The sequence below is a fragment of the Onthophagus taurus genome, chromosome 3, assembly GCF_036711975.1.
Source record: "Onthophagus taurus isolate NC chromosome 3, IU_Otau_3.0, whole genome shotgun sequence".
Lineage (NCBI taxonomy): Eukaryota > Metazoa > Arthropoda > Insecta > Coleoptera > Scarabaeidae > Onthophagus > Onthophagus taurus.
Genome location: NC_091968.1, coordinates 4,060,360 through 4,083,958, shown reverse-complemented (window position 1 = coordinate 4,083,958; position 23,599 = coordinate 4,060,360). Strand labels below are relative to the sequence as shown.

The 23,599-nt window shown below is 30.2% G+C and overlaps 3 protein-coding genes across 3 annotated transcripts in view; 2 read left to right on the top strand and 1 right to left on the bottom strand.

The window, feature by feature from the left end:
* The first annotated feature begins 2,518 nt into the window (after nucleotides 1-2,518).
* On the top strand, nucleotides 2,519-3,243 carry LOC111420574 (guanine nucleotide-binding protein subunit gamma-1-like). The gene has a single exon (XM_023053591.2). The coding sequence runs from the start codon at nucleotides 2,775-2,777 to the stop codon at nucleotides 2,985-2,987; it is 213 nt and encodes a 70-aa protein (XP_022909359.1). The 5' UTR covers nucleotides 2,519-2,774; the 3' UTR covers nucleotides 2,988-3,243.
* Nucleotides 3,244-3,319: 76 nt separating this feature from the next.
* Nucleotides 3,320-9,841, bottom strand: LOC111420571 (DNA fragmentation factor subunit alpha-like). Its single transcript, XM_071194903.1, has one exon. It carries the CDS (start codon nucleotides 9,551-9,553, stop codon nucleotides 8,984-8,986), a length of 570 nt encoding a protein of 189 aa, XP_071051004.1. The 5' UTR covers nucleotides 9,554-9,841; the 3' UTR covers nucleotides 3,320-8,983.
* The window catches only part of LOC111420570 (ganglioside induced differentiation associated protein 2), a 62,065-nt gene continuing 46,654 nt past the window's right edge, over nucleotides 8,189-23,599 (top strand). Inside the window, exons 1-2 of the mRNA XM_023053588.2 lie at nucleotides 8,189-8,205; nucleotides 11,506-11,640. The gene's annotated coding sequence lies outside the window, so the exon portion shown is untranslated. The remainder of the gene's footprint in view (nucleotides 8,206-11,505; nucleotides 11,641-23,599) is intronic.

The following is a 23,599-nucleotide window of genomic DNA, read 5'->3' as shown; positions in this document are numbered from 1 at the left end:
CAAAACAGCTGAAGCTGTCTTTACACTCAGAGGCGTTCTGCCAGATCTGATGGGTGAGCAATTCATAGATTTTTTGAGTGTTAGCTTGAACTCTACATTGAAATGAGAACAGCATGTAAGTATACTTTGAGGAAGGCTGAGCAACAACATTTTTGTGTTGCGTATTTAAGGTGGCAATGTAGCTGGGGAAATTGCTCGGGTTGGTCTAATTTTTTATAGATCAAAAAATATTAACAAGGGAAATGCTATTTATATTAGAGTGTCTGTTGTACTTGCACAACAATGTAGATAAATATACTGCCCACAGAGATATAACAATCATAAGCTAAAACCTAAATTTTGCAAACTGTCTAAGTCACAGAAAGGTGTAGATTTTACAGCGCTCAAGTTTTATAATAAATTACCTTTAACGGTTACACTTTTACCTCTGAGCAAGTTTGCAACATTGGCAAAGCAATTTCTGCTGTTGAGAGGTTTCTATTCTTATTCGGAGTTCCTTGAATATGAAGTTTTTGAAAGGGATTTTGTGGCATTGTATAGCTCGTTAACTTCAGCAACTGTTTATCTTCTTAAAAGATTTGTCAATTGCTAGGCGATTAACCTTTAATTTTCAAACCCAACTACTGTGGTCTTGGTCCCGTCTTTATGGAAGGAAATTAAAGAGCTGCTACTAGCTTCCAAAGAATTATGGAGGACTGTAATGAAGTGATAAATATTTTTGTATCAAACTTTTAATTTCCTAAAATCTAATACCATTAACTACTCAAACATTTTTTTAGCCAAGATCATTCAAACTATTTTTATCGGCTGATAAGAACTATTAGATAACATTTGTATTTGCTTATTATTTAAAAGCACTAACTCCATCTAAACACCTTAATCCAGTTTTCTGGTGATCTAATTTGCAATGAAATAATTTCATAAAATTTTTTTCATTTATGATTTGTGCCATAACCACAAGCCGCATACAATGCTGGTCAAAATTAAAAAAAAATTAATGTATTAAATCATTATTAAAACGTTTCAAGTAATTAAATGTAATTGAAAGTTGTTAAGTTAGCGCATATGCGGCTTTGATGAGAATCTAATCATAAATAACGGATAACTTAATTGCAATCCCAGCGAAAATAGACGACTACAACGTACTATGTATTAAATAGAACTCATCAATAACTCTATTGATAATAATAATCAAAATATTGCATCAGTCCAGGCACGAAAAACTGTCCAAGAGTACGATGAGTGTTACGATAAGCGAAAACCGAGGCAATTGAGGGGATAAGTTAAGTAAATATTAATTACATTTATACAGAGACATAGATGCCTAAAGTAAAAGGCGGAGGGGAAAAGATTAGATAGATTACGTAATGTTTGGTCACAGTTTTTTCGAGTGGGTTGAAAACATGTTACCCTAAAATAAAAGACAAATAAATAATGGATCTTTCTCGTTTCTGATTGTTACAAAATAAAAAACCGGTGTTAACATTTTTATTTAATTAGGAGTATTTTTTTTTGTCTTCGCAGAAATCGCAAGCACTTTTTTTTAGGTATTTAGTGTTTTTAAAACGAACTATAATAGCTGTCGCAATCAAAATTTTTTTGCACCAAGTGCACAAAACGTTAGAAAAACTGTATTTTCATGCATATTAATACGCTTTTAACGGTTTACTACGACTCAAGCGAAATTTTCCGAATTATTTCAACCTGAGTGGGTACTCTAAATTAATATAACAAATTGAATGTTTGTTTTAAAAGATATCTACTTCATAAAAGGTGTTTTCAGCAAATTTTAAATCATTTTTTTTTAAATTTAAGTAAAGTATTTCTGTTATACAGAGAAACGGTTTATATTCAATTAACAACGTTTTGACGTAAATTATAATTTAATTTTCTTTTAAAAACTTGTTTACTGAGATTGTTATTAAAGAATAAATAGCAATTAGCACTCTAATAGATTAATTTAATGATTCAAAATTGGGTTTTTATTATTTTTAGTGAAGTAATTAGTTTTTATTTTTTTGGTAATTTTTTAAATTAATATTGAGTTATTATTAATTAGTGCAATTTATTAATTATAAATAATTTAAAGCATTTCCTTCTTTACCGACAATAACCAACTCAACTTACTTTGTGGTAAAAATCCCTAGATAAATAACCAAACTGTCAGTTGTAGTTTCAAAACAAACTTTTGTATTCCGTGTTTTAGAGCAAATTTTTATTTAATCTCAACGTAAATTGGAATAATGATGAATATATAAGGTAAACAAAAGATTCTTTATTATTTAATACAATAATTTAAAAAAAATGATTTAATTTTGGAAAACTAACCTAATCTAAAATTAAAGATTTTTTTCACCTTATAACATTTATTATTTATATTTATTTTAAAATCCCCATTTTGTGTTAATAATTTATTTATTTTTCTTAAATAAAATAAATATTTTATTAAAAAGAAAAAAATAACACCAACATAAAAACTAAAATAATATAAATTCCCTATATTAAAATATCACTAAACTGTCATTTACAATTTCAACACACGCTATCTGTCACTTTGTGCCAATTTAAACGTTTTTTTGGATGAAACTGAACCATTTATTAAGTGAATCGGTTATTAATTCGATCAAAAAGTTCCAATAAATCGCTTTGTGCGTTATCGGGTCAAAATTTTCGCAATCCTTGCGGGAATTAGTGCGCGACCGCACCCACTTGGTTCAATTAAACGAAATCCGTCTACGGAAGAAGCCAACATAGGCCTCTCAGATACCGCGTTGATGGACATGGTTGTGTCAAATTTACAACAACAACGTGCTGTGACGGAGCAGTTGCGCCGCGAGGCCGGTATAAAAAGAATTCCGGTGTCGCAAGCTGTCGAAGAGATCATCAAATACATCTCGGAACATGAACAGGAAGATTGTCTTTTGGTTGGGTTTTCCAATCAGCGTGTGAACCCGTTCCGCGAGAAGAGTCCGTGTACGATTATTTAAAAGGATGTATTTATTAATTTCGTTATTATTTAAAAGAAAAATGGATAAAAGTATCTTAATTTTTAATATTTACAATGCGCCTAAATGTAATAAGAATAACCTCTTTTAAATCGGTGTTTATAGAGGATAATGTATCTAAAAATGTGTTTGATTTAATCTTTTTTTATTTTGTAAGGTTTATCAATATAAAAATGTAATGTAGGTTCACTATATCTGAGTAAAATAAATAAACAATAAAAGGATGTACTTGTAAAAATATGTTTGACTCTATCCTTTCTTGTTATTTTTGGAAAGATGAATCATCAGGATTTTTTTGGTTAAAACAAAACGACTTTCTACGTATTTTTTATTAAATACAATCCTTACCCATAACTTTCATTCCTTTTTGTTGTATACAATGGTAGTAATTTTACATTGCTAGTCTTTTTATTATGAGTAATATGGTGTAAAATGGGATTTACAGGCAAATAAATATCCTACAAAAAACGTTTTTTTTTGGCAATAATATAAACATCCAAAAAGGACTTTTCTATGTATTTTAAACAGATTTTCTTATATTGTTAAGGTAGATAATTCACTTTAACAATTTATTTATTAAAAAGAACTAAATTTTTGATTCTTATATTTAGGGTTTTATCATGTAAATTGTACAAACTTTTTTTGTGTTTTAAAGTTTATCTACCTAATCAATATGAACAAGATCTGGTTAAGATCTAAACATATTATCACAGCTAAAGGGGTAAAAATCTACAAATTTAATAATGGAATTTAAAATACATGGTTTTATACAGTGAATTTCATTTAAGATGCAATATACAAAAATATATTTCCATAGAAAACAGGGCGTACCTACTTAGTTTGTCCCATATAAAATGCAACATGTCAATATAATTTGACATTACAGTGAAATCTCGATATAACGGATTAATACGGGGAAGGCAGTGTCCGTTATAGCTCAATAAAAATGTGGAATAATCTAGTACTGAATAAAAAATAGAACTAGACTAGCACTAAAACTAACACTAGAACCAGAAATATTCCGTTTAGCCGCATAAAATATCACTATATTGCAGATTTTTATTAAACTAGAACTAATAACTAGAAACATTCAGGTTTAAGAAAAATAATTAAAATTCATGTTCACCACTTGGTTGGTCAACAGTAATTTTATAAATCTGAATCTGTTGTGGATTTAAGTCTGAAGCTAACTTCAGCCACATGTCTTAAGAGACGTCTCGCTAAATCCAAATGTTTCTAGTTCTAGGTCTAAAGTTAGTTCTAGTGACAATGCAAGTGTAAAACTAGAACTGACACTAGAACTAGAAACATTTGGGTTTAGCCGTCTTTAGAGACGCGCGGCTGAACCCAAATGATTCTAGTTGTAGGTATAGTCTTAGTTCTACATAGTAATGGTGTTAGTGTAAAACTAGAACTAACACTAGACCTAGAACTAGAAACATTTGGGTTTAGCCGTCTTTAGAGACGCGCGGCTAAACCCAAATGATTCTAGTTCTAGGTATAGTGTTAGTTCTACATAGTAATAGTGTTGGTGTAAAACTAGAACAAACACTATATCTAGAACTAGAATCATTTGGGTTTAGCCGTCTTTAGAGACGTGCGGCTAAACCCAAATGATTCTAGTTGTAGGTATAGTGTTAGTTCTACATAGTAATAGTGTTAGTGTAAAACTAGAATTAACACTATACCTAGAACTAGAATCATTTGGGTTTAGCCTCCCGTCTCTAAAGACGGCTAAACCCAAATGATTCTAGTTCTAGGTATAATGTTAGATCTACATAGTAATAGTGTATTTAGTGTATTTGGGTTTAGCCGTCTTTAGAGACGTGCGGTTAAACCCAAATGATTCTAGTTCTAGGTATAGTGTTAGTTCTACATAGCAACAATGTTAGTGTAAAACCAGAACTAACGCTAGACCTAGAACTAGAAACATTCAGGTTTAGCCGCATGTCTCAAAAGACGGCTAAACCCAAATGTTTTTAGTTCTAGGTCTAATGTTAGTTCTAGTGACAGAGCCGTCTTTAGAGACGTGCGGCTAAACCCAAATGATTCTAGTTCTAGATATAGTGTTGGTTCTACATAGTAACAGTGCTAGTGTAAAACTAGAACTAACACTAGACCTAGAACCACAAACATTTGGGTTTAGCCATGCGTCTCTTAAGACGGCTAAACCTGAATGTTTCTAGTTTTAGGTCTAATGTTAGTTTTAGTGACAGTGGTAGGTAACGCTAGTTAGCATAAAATATCACTATATTGCATATTTTTATTGAACTAAAACTAGAACTAACACTCGACCTAGAACTAGAAACATTCGGGTTTAAGAAAAATAATAATTAAAATTCATGTTCATTACTTGGTTGGTCAACTGTAATTTTATAAATCTGAACCCTAAACTTTCTAGGTCTAGTGTTAGTTCTAGTTTTTATTGTTATGCAGCGCTAGACCAAGAACTAGAATCATTCGTGTTTAGCCGTCTTAAGAGACGTGCGGCTAAACCCAAATGATTCTAGTTCTATGTCTAAAGTGGTTCTAGTGACAGTGCAAGTGTAGAACTAGAACTAAAGGTGAGTTTAGACATGCATACATTTAGTTACGCCAGTTCTATTTGCACGTCAGTAAAGTCAGTTTACACTACATGTGCGAAAACATAAAAATAAGTGACACGCCAGTTTCATTTTTTAAAGTGCAACTATATACACAAATTAGGACCTCAACCGAAACGAAAATAGATATATTTTAGGTTTAATTTGGATAATTGAACGTTATCTATCGTTGAATGTGTTAACGTTATTGGGATTTAATTTGAATGCAATGAAACATAACCTAAATTTGACATTACTCATTTATGTTGTCATGGTTACATGTTTTTATACTCATCACTGGCGCCAGTGATTTCATGATTTCAACTTGCATGCCAGTTGATGTTTACACATGCAATTTAATTTTACTGGCCCGCCAGTTTTTATTGGCGCCACTAAATCCATGCATGTCTAATATCATTATAACACTAGAACTAGAAACATTCGAGTTTAGCCCTAGTGACAGTGGTAGGTAGCGTTAGTTAGCATAAGATATCACTATGTTGCATATTTTTATTGCACTAAAACTAGAATTAATACTAAACCTAGAACTAGAAACATTCGGGTTTAGCCGTACGTCTCTTGGGACGGCTAAACCCGAATGATTCTAGTTCTAGTTTTATACTATCACTACAACCATGGGCGTCGCCAGAGAGGGGCAGAGGGGGGCCACTGCTTTCGAGAACTGAACAACTATCGAATGGGATGCCATATTTTGATCTGGAAACCAAGGAAGTTCAAGAAGTATTCCTCGGATTCGTCAAACTTGATGCTTTGGATGCGAAATGTATTGCAAAAGCAATAGATGAGTTTTCGGCAGAAGATCTTGATCCGGACAAATGTGTTGGTTTAGGATTTGACGGTTGTTCGACGATGTCCGGGAAAGAAGGTGGTGTGCAAGCAATCCTACGCAGAAAATATAAAAAAGTTTTGTGCTTTCATCAAAGATATTATTACATTTTTTCAAGAATCAGTTTTGAGACGCAAATTGATACCAAATGTTTCCAAGCTTTGCGAAACAAGGTGGAGCGAGAAACACAAAAATATTAGTGTTTTTAATGAGAATTTTCCTATTGTAATGGAGGCCTTTGAAACCTCGTCACGGGAAGAAAATAAGAATAAATAATGCGATTAGAAAAAATACTTATCAGCTCCATGCAGCAGCTTCTAGAGTTTCGTTTATTCTCAGCTTTATTTTGATAGCCAAATACTCGGCTATGATGGAACCTGTGGTAAACGTGCTCCAATCCGTAGCTTTGAATGCAGTTAAGGCATCCCAGCACATTAGCCTCCTTTTGGAATTTATAGAAAACCACCGTAACGGTCCAGAAAACGTCACAAATGGAATTATTAGGGACGCTACTATCGTCGCAGAAAAACTTGGACTGGGAGAAGACATGAAGTCGTTGCCCCGTATTGTTGAAAGACAACAACATCCCAGCGGCAAGCCCCTCAGAATTCTTTTGAAGTTCGCTTTTCTGAAGAAAACACCCCGTCATTTTCCTTATGTAAATTACACCCAGCTCAAAAGTTAGACATGTCCCTTGAAGACCTCGTAGAAGCTGGTGAAGTCTTTTCCCAATTTTACAATTTATCAAATATCAACAACGAAATCGAACAATGGAAAAAACTATGGCAAGATAAACCTGACTCAAAAGAAGTAAGTGTTGTGGATGTCATAAAAGATGCCGACATTTTTTTCCCTGAAATGAGAAAAGCCTTTATAATTTTGGTCACTTTACCCTGCACGACATATACTGTTGAACGATCTTTTAGCAGCTTGAGGACAATAAAACCTGGCTTAGAAGAACTATGACAGAATGTCGTCTCAATTGTCTTCCCATGATGAATGTGTATAGGAAGCATATTTTTGAAAACTTTGAGGGTTTTATTAATAGTCTGGTTGACCAATTCGCGAAGAAGCCACTAAAATTATGTTTTAAATAATTTGGTGTTATTTTTCAATTTTTTTGTCGTGCCTCCCCTGGCCCACTGGCTGGCGACGCCCTTGACTACAACTAACACAAGACCTAGAACAAGAAACATTGGAATTTATCCGCACGTCATTCAAGACGGCTAAACCCGAACGATTCTAGTTCTTGTGTTAGTTCTAGTTTTAATTCTTATTCAGCGTTAGATTGTGGTACGTCTACGACAAGTAGAACTAACACTAAACCTAGAACCAGCAACATTCGGGTTTAGCCATGCGTCTCTTAAGACGGAATCTCAGAGTTATCATAAGGACGTCACCTTTTTTAAGCAAAACGTTTTCTTTGCAAAATTACCCAATGCCTGTACTATGAAGCTATGTTGCATTTTATATGGGACAGTGCAAGTGCACAGTAGTTTTGTAACTATGATTACTGCATTCATATATTGCGAGTTATATGAAACACCCGGTATAAAAAAAAACAATCAAAAAAATCCTCTTTGTCTTCATACACGACAGGATGTTTAATAATAATGTTGTTATTTTAATATTTTGTTAATAAGTATTCGTGTATAAGTGTATTTTATAATTATGCTTTAAAAGTTTTGAAACTTCACATTACTATTTCGATTTTCTTTATCCAGAGTTATCAAGGACCTTAAAATTTATGGCGAATTCAATCTAATTCTGGGTAAGTACTCAAAAAGAAATTTCTATTACAATAAAGCTTACAAAAGCTTCTGATCTGCAGAGCTTAAAAGATTTAAACACAAACTATATAAATACGAAAACTTTGCAAACAGATCAAAAGATTATTTGGTAATAATTATTACATTTTGCTTTAAAACAAGTTGTCCTATTTGTTTGGCTCACTATTTTCATTATAATCTTATATTATCTACCATTTAAGAATTAACTAAAAGTTTAAAACATAAAATTTAAACAATCAGCAAATACATTACAAGTACACAATGTGTAACAATACCTAAAAAGATTTAAAAAGTATTTGTTATAACTAACATGTTTTAAATAAAAATGATTTAGTTTCAAAACTTTTAAACCATCTAATACACAAGGTGGTAAATACAATAAATCACCCTGTATACTAATATAATTAAATAAAGGTGTTATATTCATCTCAATTCACGTATTTAGTGTACAATGTGCGGTTCTTAAAATGCCTTAAAAATCAATCCTTATTAGTTACAATTAGAATTTCGTGGCGTCGATTGTGTTCGTTTATATTTTTATTATTAACTTTTTGCTTTTTTAAAGTGTATTTACCATATTTAAGTCGATACCTTTGAGCAAACAGATCTCGTAATAATAATCAGTGACGATTTTTTTATTTTTTCTTTGTATCATGTCCGGTTCAGTCTTATGAATTGTAATTAATCAATTGGCTTCAATTTTCATTGCTTTATCATCATCAATTTTCTTTGTAAATCGTTTTTTTTTTTAAATTTTTATTACTGCGTATTAGCAGATTCGGCGGCTGCCTCTTTTTCTTGATACAACCTCAACAAATCCATCGCATCTTGCGCCTGACGTTTCTCACTGAGATACCTTCCGGAAGCTTCTTTGAGTTGCTCCAAAAAGATTTTATCCGGAAAGGTGATGTCAACGATTGAATCGGGATCCATATCACTTAATAATTCTAATTCGGGCCCTCCCAATAACGAAACGTGACACAAATTACTTTTTAATTTTCCAACTAATCCTGCTAATTCAGGTCCGGATTTCCCATCGTCTAATTGATCCGTACTAATCCTGCAATGAGGTAATTGTGGGGCCCACTTTTGATCCTCCGATAGCGCCATTAAGTTTGTATGGGGGTCCAATGTAGCGAAATATTCGTCGTCGTCGATTTCCGTACCATCATTTTCTAATACTATCGTTATTTGACCCATCGTACCCAATTTTTCACGAATTTTTAAGGTTAGGTCTTCCAAAGAGTTTGCAACCACACCTTTTCTATGTTCCCGGGCGTAGTCGGTGATTTTAAAGGGTTTACCCGCTGTATCTAAACCGTCGTCCATTTGATTTTTATTATAAAATCGGCTATTTGTTGGGTTTATTTAAATTGGCGTCTTTAATCCGGCAGTGATTATTTTGATGTAGTTATAAAAAAAACTCGACGATTTTCACTACAGTTCCGCAACACAACTAACTTTTGATCGGATGGATTTTCTCTTCATTCAAGGGTCGCGCATGCTTCCAGAAGGTTTATCGATTTTCCGTATGAGATGAGTTTAAAATATGGGTAAAGAGGTAAAGTGGATGTTACTTGTTATAATTAAAATAGTTTTTGTTATAAAGATTTATTTTAAAATCTATTTTTAATTTAAATTTGAGGTTAATTTAGGTTATGTTTGAATTGTTTATAAACGTCAAAAAAATTATACTGCCACCTATTCAATTTGATATGAGTTAATAAATTATTGTTGGAGCTTTTATTTTATTGATTTAAAAGTTTTTTTATTTGTTAATTTTTAATTTATAAATACTGATACAATTCTTTATTATTTAATAAAAATAATTCTAAATTTAAACGTAAAAAAGAATAAATTTTATTACGCCATCTATTGGGCTATCTTGAAATTAATTAAGTTATTTAACTTTATACTTATTTTTTGATATTGAGTTTAAAATGTAGGTAAAGAGGTAAAGTGGATGTTACTTGTTACAATTAAAATAGATTTTGTTATAAAGATTTATTTTAATATCTATTTTTAATTTAAATTTGAGGTTAGTTTAGGTTATGTTTGAATTGTTTATAAACGTCAAAAAAATTATACTGCCACCAATTCAATTAGATATGAGTTAATAAATTATTGTTGGAGCTTTTATTTTATTGATTTAAACATTTTTTTATTTGTTAATAATTTATAAATACATATACAATTTTTTTATTATTTAACAAAAATAATTCTAAATTTAAACCTAAAAAAGAACAACTTTTATTACGCCATCTATTGGGTTGTCTCGAAATTAATTAAGTTATCTAACTTCAGACTTATTTTTTGAAATTGAGTTTAAAATGTGGGTAAAGAGGTAAAGTGGATGTTACTTGTTACAATTAAAATAATTTTTGTTATAAAGATTTATTTTAATATGTATTTTTAATTTAAATTTAAAGTTAATTTAGGTTATGTTTGAATTGTTTATAAACGTCAACAAAATTATACTGCCACCTATTCAATTAGATATGAGTTAATAAATTATTGTTGGAGCTTTTATTTTATTGATTTAAAAGTTTTTTTATTTGTTAATTTTTAATTTATAAATACTGATACAATTCTTTATTATTTAATAAAAATAATTCTAAATTTAAACGTAAAAAAGAACAAATTTTATTGCGCCACCTATTGGGTTATCTTGAAATTAATTATCTAACTTCACACTTATTTTTTGATGTTGAGTTTAAATGTGGGTAAAATAAAGTGGATGTTACTTGTTTCAATTAAAATAGTTTTTGTTATAAAGATTTATTTTAATATCTATTTTTAATTTAAATTTGACGTTAATTTAGGTTATGTTTGATTTGTTTATAAACGTCAAAAAAATTATGTATACTGTCACCTATTCCATTAGATATGAGTTAATAAATTATTGTTGGAGCCTTTATTTTATTGATTTAAAAGTTTTTTTATTTGTTAATAATTTATAAATACTTATACAAATTTTTTATTATTTAATAAAAATAATTCTAAATTTAAACCTAAAAAAGAATAAATTTTATTGCGCCATCTATTAGGTTATCTTGAAATTAATTAAGTTATCTAACTTCACACTTAATTTTGACGTTTTTTTGACAATTAATTTATTGTTATAACAACACTGCTTTAAGGTAAAGTAATTTCTAATAACAATTTATTAATGTTATTATTTGTTATATAATGTAGCTATTATAGAAAAGATGGAGTGGTTTGTAGTTGTTTATTAGCGCATGCGTACAATAATAATAATGTGTTTGTTGGGTGTTTTGCAGGATGTGTCACCGGAGTCCGGATTTGACACTAGGTGTTGTTGTAGCGGTACAGGGAGTGCGTGGAGTTAAAGAAAAAGTTGTTCGTTTTGGGGACCATTCGGGGCTAGGAGGGAGAAGGTGTTACAAGGTAGAAAGGTAAAAAAAACATTTCTAATTTAGTATTTAATTCCGCCCTTAAAACTCGCCCTTTATCTTAAAAAACTATCTTCGAAACTATGGATAGAAGAGATTTTTGTTGACCTTGTCCTTGCATTTACTTACCAATTGAAATCTCCTTCCCCCCAAGTACCCCTTATTTACATTTTTTAATTTAATTAAGATGTATTAGGTTAATTTGATGTTAACGTAAGAAATTCCTTGATTTTTTCTTCTAAAAAGCGGAAATGGAACTCATCGTTTAATTTAAAGTTGGAGAAAAGTTACGATCGTTTTGGGAATTCCTTGTTTTATTACGGGATAAGGTCCCCCTTTTCTCGTTATTTTTCTACGCTTAGTTTTTTTGTGATATTTTCAGGACTATTTGGAACTAATAATGACATAAAGTAAGACAACTTGATTTATTTTGAAATAAAAAGTGTTAAAAAAATGTAATTTACTGAAACCTTGATATAAAATGATCGTTGTTGGACTAAACGTACAAATAGCAATAAAAATTGCATTGCACTAATCAAGCTATTCGACTAAAATCAATACCATACCGAATAGTTTTACAGGTTTTGTTCGAAGTCATTTATACACCTAATTGAATGTACATTTTTCCCCTCAATTTAATTTAATCTCTGGTTAAAAGTCCAAAATGCAATGATTACCATAGAATTTGTATTTAATTTTTTTTAACTCGTGACTAATAGAATCGTTTCAATTTAAATCTCATTCAATTTGACGTAAACATGTTTAAAAAGCGTAATTATAGCTAATAAAAAGAGGCGAGTGCATACTTTTGTATCTACATACTATTTTTAGTACGTATATAATCTTTAGTTTAAAGGTTTGTTTTGATAGAAAATGTGAATCTGATTCATTTTTATCTTGTTATTTAAACGATAATAAGAAGATTATTTGTGCTAGGTTTAATACTTCTTATGAGGATGTGAAAATTATAATCTTTTTGATGATATAAGATTTTTGTATCATTTTTTTTATGCATTTATACTATTTTTAGAAAAAACATGAATCAAATTATATAAATAATCGCGGAATTTGTTATTTTTGGTACTTTCCAGGAAATGTTGTTCTGGTAAATCAAATATAATTAACGTTAAATTACATCTGTTCAGAGTTTTTTTATATGTTGTTTTTATATATCGTTTCTAAGAAATTGTTAAAAATTAAAATCAAGGTTTTCTTAAATAATATCTTGAGATTATTCTTGATATTTTACAAGGAATTTTGTTAAAAATTACCGCTATTTAGTAATTTTTTGTTAAATGTTGTGTAACCAAAACAAATTTGCCCGGTTTTAGTTATATTAAAAACGACCGCATAAACTTTAGTTACCCAACAAAATGTAATTAAATTTACGTGTTTGTTCCTGTTAGATTTGTCACCGTTTAATGTATATTTAATAATTTTGTTACAAATTTCCTTCATTTACTTTTCATTCAAGTTTCTTTGCCAATTAATTTTATTTAATAAACAGGTTTTAAAAAAACAGATATATTGGTTTAACCCTTTGTGTCCCTACGGTACTTTAAAACACCGGTAGTTTTAAATACTCATTTTAAACTATATAGTCATCTATTCGGCGTATTTAGAGCTGTCGATACTTTCTACTATACAAGAAAGAACCTGTGTCAAAAATAACGCAATCCGTACTGTAGGGTTTTAGATATATTTAAACTTATTCATCCAGATCAATCCAGGTTTGAGGTTAGAAGTTTAGTGAAAAGTCTTGTTGCTGAATTTTGTTGTTCAAAAAGGTATCTCTTTGATAAATGGTTATTAGGTGTGATTTGTAAGCAGCTTCGTGTATTATTTACGTATTGCAATTACAATGTTCAAACATTTCTTAATTTTATTCCGAAAAAGATACATTTTGTGACCTGTTACATAACAGGTGCAATATTGAGATTGATGTAAAAATAAGCCAAACGAATACAGATACATTTTGGTACTTGAACAAAGCTTGGACTGATGAGAAGTTTTGGTTGAGGCTGAAAAAGTTTGTGTTGAATTAGAAAATCACCCGTTGGATAATTCTGAACAGACATAGATCTAGGAGATTGTTGGAAAATTGTTATGGAATCATCACCGATTACTCATTAAAGCATCTACTTTTCAATGATCAATTCCGTTTTGAAATATCACTCTTACTTTTTCTGATTTTAATTAGTAATCTTAACCGTATTTTAGAGTAACTTTAAAAATTGTTGAAAAATCGATTTCTTGGAAAATTATTATGGAATCATCACCAATTATTAATTAAAGCATCTACTTTTCGGTGATCAAGTCCGTTTTGAAATATCACTCTTAGTTCTTGAGATATAAATTACTAGAGTTAATTAGAAATCTTAACCGTATTTGAGTAACTTTAAAAATTTCCGAAAAATCTATTTCTTTTGAAATAGTTATGAAATTATCACCAATTACTAATTAAAGCATCTACTTTCCAATGATCAAGTCCGTTTTGAAATATCACTTTTAGTTCTTGAGATATAAATTACTGGAGTTAATTAGAAATCTTAACCGTATTTTGAGTAACTTTAAAATTACCTGAAAAATCGATTTCTTGAAAAATTGTTATGGAATCTTCACCATTTATTAATTAAAGCATCTACTTTCCAGTGATCAAGTCCATTTTAAAGTATCACTCTTAGTTCTTCAGATATATATTACAGGAGTTAATTAGACATCTTAACCGTGCTTTTGAGTAACTTTAAAAATTCCGGAAAAATCTATTTTTTGGAAAATTATTATGGAATCATCACCAATTATTAATTAAAGCATCTACTTTCCAGTGATCAAGTCCATTTTGAAGTATCACTCTTAGTTCTTGAGATATAAATTACTGGTGTTAATTGGAAATCTTAACAGTATTTTGAGTAACTTTAAAAATTCCTGAAAAATCGATTCCTTGGGAAAATGTTATGAAATTGTCACCAATTACTAATTATAGCATCTACTTTCCTATGGTCATGTCCATTTTGAAATATCACTCTTAGTTCTTGTGATATAAATTACTGGAGTTAATTAGAAATCTTAACCGTATTTGAGTAACTTTAAAAATTCCTGAAAAATCAATTTCTTTTGAGATAGTTATGAAAATATCACCAATTACTAATTAAAGCATCTACTTTCCAATGATCAAGTCCGTTTTGAAATATCACTTTTAGTTCTTGAGATATAAATTACTGGAGTTAATTAGAAATCTTAACCGTATTTTGAGTAACTTTAAAATTACCTGAAAAATCGATTTCTTGAAAAATTGTTATGGAATCTTCACCAATTATTAATTAAAGCATCTACTTTGCAGTGATCAAGTCCATTTTAAAGTATCACTCTTAGTTCTTCAGATATATATTACAGGAGTTAATTAGACATCTTAACCGTGCTTTTGAGTAACTTTAAAAATTCCGGAAAAATCTATTTTTTGGAAAATTATTATGGAATCATCACCAATTATTAATTAAAGCATCTACTTTCCAGTGATCAAGTCCATTTTGAAGTATCACTCTTAGTTCTTGAGATATAAATTACTGGTGTTAATTGGAAATCTTAACAGTATTTTGAGTAACTTTAAAAATTCCTGAAAAATCGATTCCTTGGGAAAATGTTATGAAATTGTCACCAATTACTAATTATAGCATCTACTTTCCTATGGTCATGTCCATTTTGAAATATCACTCTTAGTTCTTGTGATATAAATTACTGGAGTTAATTAGAAATCTTAACCGTATTTGAGTAACTTTAAAAATTCCTGAAAAATCAATTTCTTTTGAGATAGTTATGAAAATATCACCAATTACTAATTAAAGCATCTACTTTCCAATGATCAAGTCCGTTTTGAAATATCACTTTTAGTTCTTGAGATATAAATTACTGGAGTTAATTAGAAATCTTAACCGTATTTTGAGTAACTTTAAAATTACCTGAAAAATCGATTTCTTGAAAAATTGTTATGGAATCTTCACCAATTATTAATTAAAGCATCTACTTTGCAGTGATCAAGTCCATTTTAAAGTATCACTCTTAGTTCTTCAGATATATATTACAGGAGTTAATTAGACATCTTAACCGTGCTTTTGAGTAACTTTAAAAATTCCGGAAAAATCTATTTTTTGGAAAATTATTATGGAAACATCACCAATTACTAATTAAACATCTACTTTCCAGTGATCAAGTCCATTTTGAAATATCACTCTTAGTTCTTGAGATATAAATTACTGGAGTTAATTAGAAATCTTAACCGTATTTTGAGTAACTTTAAAATTACCTGAAAAATCGATTTCTTGGAAAATTGTTATGGAATCATCACCAATTATTAATTAAAGCATCTACTTTTCGGCGATCAAGTCCATTTTGAAATATCAGTCTTAGTTCTTGAGATATAAACTACTGGAGATAATTAGAAATCTTAACCGTATTTTGAGTAACTTTAAAAATTCCTGAAAAAACGATTTCTTGGGGAATCGTTCTGGAATTATCACCAATTACTAATTAAAGCATCTACTTTCCCGTGATCAAGACCATTTTGAAGTATCACTCTTAGTTCTTGAGATATAAATTACTGGAGTTAATTAGAAATCTTAACCGTGCTTTGAGTAACTTTAAAAATTCCTGAATAATCGATTTCTTGGAAAATTGTTATGGAATTGTCACCAATTACTAATAATAGCATCTACTTTCCTATGATCAAGTCCGTTTTGAAATATCACTTTTAGTTCTTGAGATATAAATTACTGGAGTTAATTAGAAATCTTAACAGTATTTTGAGTAACTTTAAAAACTCCTGAAAAAACGATTTCTTGGGAAATAGTTCTGGAATTATCACCAATTACTAATTAAAGCATCTACTTTCCAGTGATCAAGTCCATTTTGAAATATCACTCTTAGTTCTTGAGATATAAATTACTGGAGTTAATTAGTAATCTTAACCGTATTTTGAGTAACTTTAAAAATTGCTGAAAAATCGATTTCTTGGAAAATTATTATGAAATCATCACCAATTATTAATTAAAGCGTCTACTTTACGGTGATCAAGTCCGTTTTGAAATATCACTTTTAGTTCTTGAGATATAAATGACTGGAGTTAATTAGAAATCTTAACAGTATTTTGGTAACTTTAAAAATTCCTGAAAAAATTATTTCTTGGAAAATTATTATGAAAACACCACCAATTATTAATTAAAGCATCTACTTTCCAGTGAGCAAGTCCATTTTGAAATATCACTCTTCGTTCTTGAGATATAAATTACTGGAAGTAAGTAGTAATCTTAACCGTGCTTTGAGTAATTTAAAAATTCTTGAATAATCGATTTCTTGGAAAATTGTTATGGAATTGGCACCAATTACTAATTAAAGCATCTACTTTCCAGTGATCAAGTCCGTTTTGAAATATCACTTTTAGTTCTTGAGATATAAATTACTGGAGTTAATTAGAAATCTTAACAGTATTTTGAGTAACTTTAAAAATTCCTGAAAAAACGATTTCTTGGGAAATAATTCTGGAATTATCACCAATTACTAATTAAAGCATCTACTTTCCAATGCTCAAGTTCGTTTTGAAATATCACTCTTAGTTCTTGAGATATAAATTGCTGGAGTTAATTAGAAAGTTGGAAAGTGACACTGAAGTAGTAAAACCACGTGGCAATGGGCCCAAAAAGAAGAACAATCGATAGAAAATGGAGAAAATGGGAAAAACAGACTGAAATTCCAGGATGCAATTATCAACAGGAAATAATTGGTGATACTTTTGCAACTTGCAATAATCCTACAGATTATTTTTTAACACTGATGGGTAACCGTGCGAAAGATATTACCTTTCAAAGTAATTTGTACGCCACCCAAAGGAATGAAATGCTAAACTTGAAAGAAGAAGACTTGCTGTGTTTCCTTGGCATACATTTCTTTATGAGTTATCACAGTTTGCAAGCTATAAACTCTTCTGAAGTAATGTTGAAGATTTGGATGCACCACTTGTCATACGAACAATGACCCGTAACACGGTAACTGCATTATTCCTAAGAACAATACGGATAATGTATACAAAATCTGTCCGTATTTTGAAACACTTAACCGTTAGTTCTCCAGTTATTATCATGGCACTAGGCTGTTGGCTGTGGATGAATCCATGATATCCTTCAAAGGGTGGTCAAGTATGAAACAATTCAATCCCATGAAGCTCATAAAAAGGGGTTGTAACCTCTGGTGTTTAGCAGATAAGAAAGGGTACATAAAGAAATTTGATGTGTATCAGAGAAAATCTCCTGAAACTGAAGAAAAATTTGAAGATTATGGATTAGGTGAAAGGATTGTCCTTCAACTTATTGAAGATGAATGGAATAAACATAGAACGATTTATGTCGATAACTTCTTTACAAGTATCCGTCTTTTGGAAAAACTGAAAATTGAAAAAACCTTAGCTTGTGAAAAAATTTGGTAGATGATAAACGAATGGAAAGAGGAGATTATGATTACGGGATTTCAATTTAGATATAAGTTAGATTAGTAAGTGCGTGAAATTTTGCTTTAATTTTCATGGAACAGAAGAGACCACCGTAAAAACGAAGCAAAAGATTGGAACGAAAATTGATGTGCGCTGACCTTCAGTCGTTGATGATTACAATAAAAATATATGTTCGGTAGATCATGCCGATCAACTTCGACATGTGTATGTAATCGACCGCCAAGTATGCCCATATTTGTATGAAACATTGAATCTAAAAATATCTCTCAAACTAATATGTACATTATTTGCTACATAGATTGTGCGTACATCGAATTGACCTTGTAACTGAAATGAAACGAAACGTTTAGCCGTCATTTATAAATACGTAAGTAATTTTACCGGTAATTTTAAAAATCATTGACGTCAATTTCGTTAAATTCCGTCTATGTCAAGTCGATCTTTCCGATGATAAAACAAACACTCAACTCAAAATGAAACCGATCGAAACAAAAAGATTTCGGCAAGTTACACTAAAAAGATCACATCACTAACAAACTTCGATTTTAACGTATCTTTATCCAACAACTTCAACTAACATACTCCTTACACCTACACCAAAAGTTCAAAACGTTTCACCCCTAAAACTCGATCTAAATATAGATCAAAGTTAAACGTGACATTTAAAATTTAAATATAAAGTACGACAAAAAAAAGGATAATCTTTTATGTATATGTATATTTTTTATTTATTTGGTGAAATCAATAAAGTTAAACCGTTATTATTCGATTTGAATAGTCCAGCATCCGGTTACTGTGACGACGAAGAAAACGTCACTGAACGATCGCCGATGACGTCATTACACGCTCGACCCAATTTCCGGCAACCGACGGCCTGAATAAGGTCGCTGGTTTCACGAACTTTAAATGGGTTACCCATTCACGGGCGTTCGCAACGCATGAATGAAATCAACCGACGTCATCAAAAAAAAGAATTAAATTGAAAAACTAATTGATACCTCATGTGTGTAGCCGCCTTAAATATTGAAAATGTTATAGGGTTCGCTCGAAAAGTCGAACGAGATAAATTTTTAAAGTTGTTTCTTTTTTGATCGATTTGAAACGTGCTTCGTTAGAATTGCGTGACAATGTTATTATATTTATAATGTCGCGACATTACCGTTTGGTGCATTAAAAGTTGGATTGATCTGGTGACCGTTCGTGCTTTGCTCGACGATTGAGTGAAGATTTAAGGTTTTGCGCTGAAAAGGTTATAAATCAAAAAGTAGTAGATAAATTAAAGTTTTAAATTTACCTGAAAGGTTTTCCTGGAACAATTTGAATTGGTAAAAATAAACTTTACATCGAAACTAATTTATTTCTATGGTAATGATACAATTTCACTTTAAAGCTATTTATTCTAATAATAAATTATGGAAAAAATTGCAAGGTCTTCAATTATGAAGAAATGAATGCTACAACTTTTATCCTAAAAGTTTTTTTGTAATATGTTCCCAATCCCATGTGTTACCATGTAAAACCACAGATATATCAAATTTTCATATTTTCGTATTTTTCTCAATATTTATGCGTCTGAGAGCAAAAGTAAAAGAGAGCAATATTGATAAGAATAAAAATTTGCTATAACTTTTGTTCTGACCATTTTTTTGTAATATGCCCCAAATCTTATGAGTTATCATTAAGAGTATGTAAAAATCCGAAAACATTCAATTTTCACATTTATGATTTTTCCTGGACATTTATGTATCTAGGAGAAAAAGTGAAGAAGAGCAATATTGTTAAGAATACAATTTGCTACAACTTTTATTCTAAAAATTTTGTTGTAATATGTTCCCAATCCCATGTGTTACCATCAATACCATGTAAAACCACAGATTTATCTAATTTTCATATTTCCGCATTTTTCTCGATCTTTATGCGTCTGAGAGCAAAAGTAAAAGAGAGCAATATTGCTAAGAATATAATTTGCTATAACTTTTGTTCTAATAGTTTTTTTGCAATATGACCCGAATCTTATGAGTTACCATCAAGAGTATGTAAAAATCCGAAAACATCAAATTTTCACATTTATGATTTTTCCTGGACATTTATGTATCTAGGAGAAAAAGTGAAGAAGAGCAATATTGTTAAGAATACAATTTGCTACAACTTTTATTCTAAAAATTTTGTTGTAATATGTTCCCAATCCCATGTGTTACCATCAATACCATGTAAAACCACAGATTTATCTAATTTTCATATTTCCGCATTTTTCTCGATCTTTATGCGTCTGAGAGCAAAAGTAAAAGAGAGCAATATTGCTAAGAATACAATTTGCTATAACTTTTGTTCTGACTATTTTTTTACAATATGCCCCAAATCTTATGAGTTACCATCAAGAGTATGTAAAAATCCGAAAACATCAAATTTTCACATTTATGATTTTTCCTGGACATTTATGTATCTAGGAGAAAAAGTGAAGAAGAGCAATATTGCTAAGAATACAATTAGCTACAACTTTTATTCTAAAAAATGTTTTGTAATATTTTCCGAATCCCATGTGTTACCATCAATACCATCTAAAACCACAGATTTATCTAATTTTCATATTTCCACATTTTTCTCGATCTTTATGCGTCTGAGAGCAAAAGTAAAAGAGAGCAATATTGATAAGAATACAATTTGCTATAACTTTTGTTCTGACCATTTTTTTTACAATATGCCCCAAATCTTATGAGTTACCATCAAGAGTATGTAAAAATCCGAAAACATCTAATTTTCACATTTATGAGTTTTCCTGGACATTTATGTATCTAGGAGAAAAAGTGAAGAAGAGCAATATTGCTAAGAATATAATTTGCTACAACTTTTATTCTAAAAGTTTTTTTGTAATATGTTCCCAATCCCATGTGTTACCATCAATACCATGTAAAACCACAGATTTATCTAATTTTCATATTTCCGCATTTTTCTCGATCTTTATGCGTCTGAGAGCAAAAGTAAAAGAGAGCAATATTGCTAAGAATATAATTTGCTATAACTTTTGTTCTAATAATTTTTTTGCAATATGCTCCGAATCTTATGAGTTACCATCAAGAGTATGTAAAAATCCGAAAACATCAAATTTTCACATTTATGATTTTTCCTGGACATTTATGTATCTAGGAGAAAAAGTGAAGAAGAGCAATATTGCTAAGAATACAATTAGCTACAACTTTTATTCTAAAAAATGTTTTGTAATATTTTCCGAATCCCATGTGTTACCATCAATACCATCTAAAACCACAGATTTATCTAATTTTCATATTTCCATATTTTTCTCGATCTTTATGCGTCTGAGAGCAAAAGTAAAAGAGAGCAATATTGATAAGAATACAATTTGCTATAACTTTTGTTCTGACCATTTTTTTTACAATATGCCCCAAATCTTATGAGTTACCATCAAGAGTATGTAAAAATCCGAAAACATCTAATTTTCACATTTATGAGTTTTCCTGGACATTTATGTATCTAGGAGAAAAAGTGAAGAAGAGCAATATTGCTAAGAATACAATTTGCTACAACTTTTATTCTAAAAGTTTTTTTGTAATATGTTCCCAATCCCATGTGTTACCATCAATGCCATGTAAAACCACAGATTTATCTAATTTTCATATTTCCACATTTTTCTCGATCTTTATGCGTCTGAGAGCAAAAGTAAAAGAGAGCAATATTGCTAAGAATATAATTTGCTATAACTTTTGTTCTAATAATTTTTTTGCAATATGCCCCGAATCTTATGAGTTACCATCAAGAGTATGTAAAAATCCGAAAACATCAAATTTTCACATTTATGATTTTTCCTGGACATTTATGTATCTAGGAGAAAAAGTGAAGAAGAGCAATATTGCTAAGAATACAATTAGCTACAACTTTTATTCTAAAAAATGTTTTGTAATATTTTCCGAATCCCATGTGTTACCATCAATACCATCTAAAACCACAGATTTATCTAATTTTCATATTTCCGCATTTTTCTCGATCTTTATACGTCTGAGAGCAAAAGTAAAAGAGAGCAATATTGCTAAGAATATAATTTGCTATAAGTTTTGTTCTAATAATTTTTTTGCAATATGCCCCGAATCTTATGAGTTACCATCAAGAGTATGTAAAAATCCGAAAACATCAAATTTTCACATTTATGAGTTTTCCTGGACATTTATGTATTTAGGAGAAAAAGTGAAGAAGAGCAATATTGCTAAGAATACAATTAGCTACAACTTTTATTCTAAAAAATGTTTTGTAATATTTTCCGAATCCCATGTGTTACCATCAATACCATCTAAAACCACAGATTTATCTAATTTTCATATTTACACATTTTTCTCGATCTTTATGCGTCTGAGAGCAAAAGTAAAAGAGGGCAATATTGCTAAGAATATAATTTGCTATAACTTTTGTTCTAATAATTTTTTTGCAATATGCCCCGAATCTTATGAGTTACCATCAAGAGTATGTAAAAATCCGAAAACATCAAATTTTCACATTTATGATTTTTCCTGGACATTTATGTATCTAGGAGAAAAGTGAAGAAGAGCAATATTGCTAAGAATACAATTAGCTACAACTTTTATTCTAAAAATTTTGTTGTAATATGTTCCCAATCCCATGTGTTACCATCAATACCATGTAAAACCACAGATTTATCTAATTTTCATATTTCCGCATTTTTCTCTATCTTTATGCGTCTGAGAGCAAAAGTAAAAGAGAGCAATATTGATAAGAATAAAATCTGCTATAACTTTTCTTCTGACCAATTTTTTACAATATGCCCCAAATCTTATGAGTTACCATCAAGAGTATGTAAAAATCCGAAAACATCTAATTTTCACATTTATGAGTTTTCCTGGACATTTATGTATCTAGGAGAAAAAGTGAAGAAGAGCAATATTGCTAAGAATACAATTTGCTACAACTTTTATTCTAAAAAATGTATTGTAATATTTTCCGAATCCCATGTGTTACCATCAATACCATGTAAAACCACAGATTTATCTAATTTTCATATTTTCGCATTTTTCTCGATCTTTATGCGGCTGTTTTCGTCTAATTGAGGATGAAATCAATTTATAGTTCGTGCCGAAAGGAACAAGAATATTAAGCAAGTAGCACTATTATGGCATCTAGAATTGCACACAAGTTTGTTTTTAAAACACGCACATCGATTTGTTTGGCATTGCTTCTTAGAAGGCTTGCAAGAGCATTTAAAATATCCTTGACCGGACAGAAACACATTTTGTTAGGCACATATTTTATGTCTAAAAACTGAGTATCAGCTGCAACAATGTCCGAACGATTATCTAAATGTTCTAATGTTAGTTCTAGTGACAATGTTGTATATCTTCAGACGCACGGCTAAACCCGAAACTTTCTAATTCTAGGTCTAGTGTTAGTTCTAGTTTTAACTGTTATTCAGTGTTAAATTGTTGTATATTCTTCATTGAACTA

Coding starts and splice junctions, on each gene's coding strand:
- LOC111420574 (XM_023053591.2), top strand. CDS start 2,775: ATGGACATGGTTGTGTCAAATTTACAACAACAACGTGCTGTGACGGAG.
- LOC111420571 (XM_071194903.1), bottom strand. CDS start 9,553: ATGGACGACGGTTTAGATACAGCGGGTAAACCCTTTAAAATCACCGAC.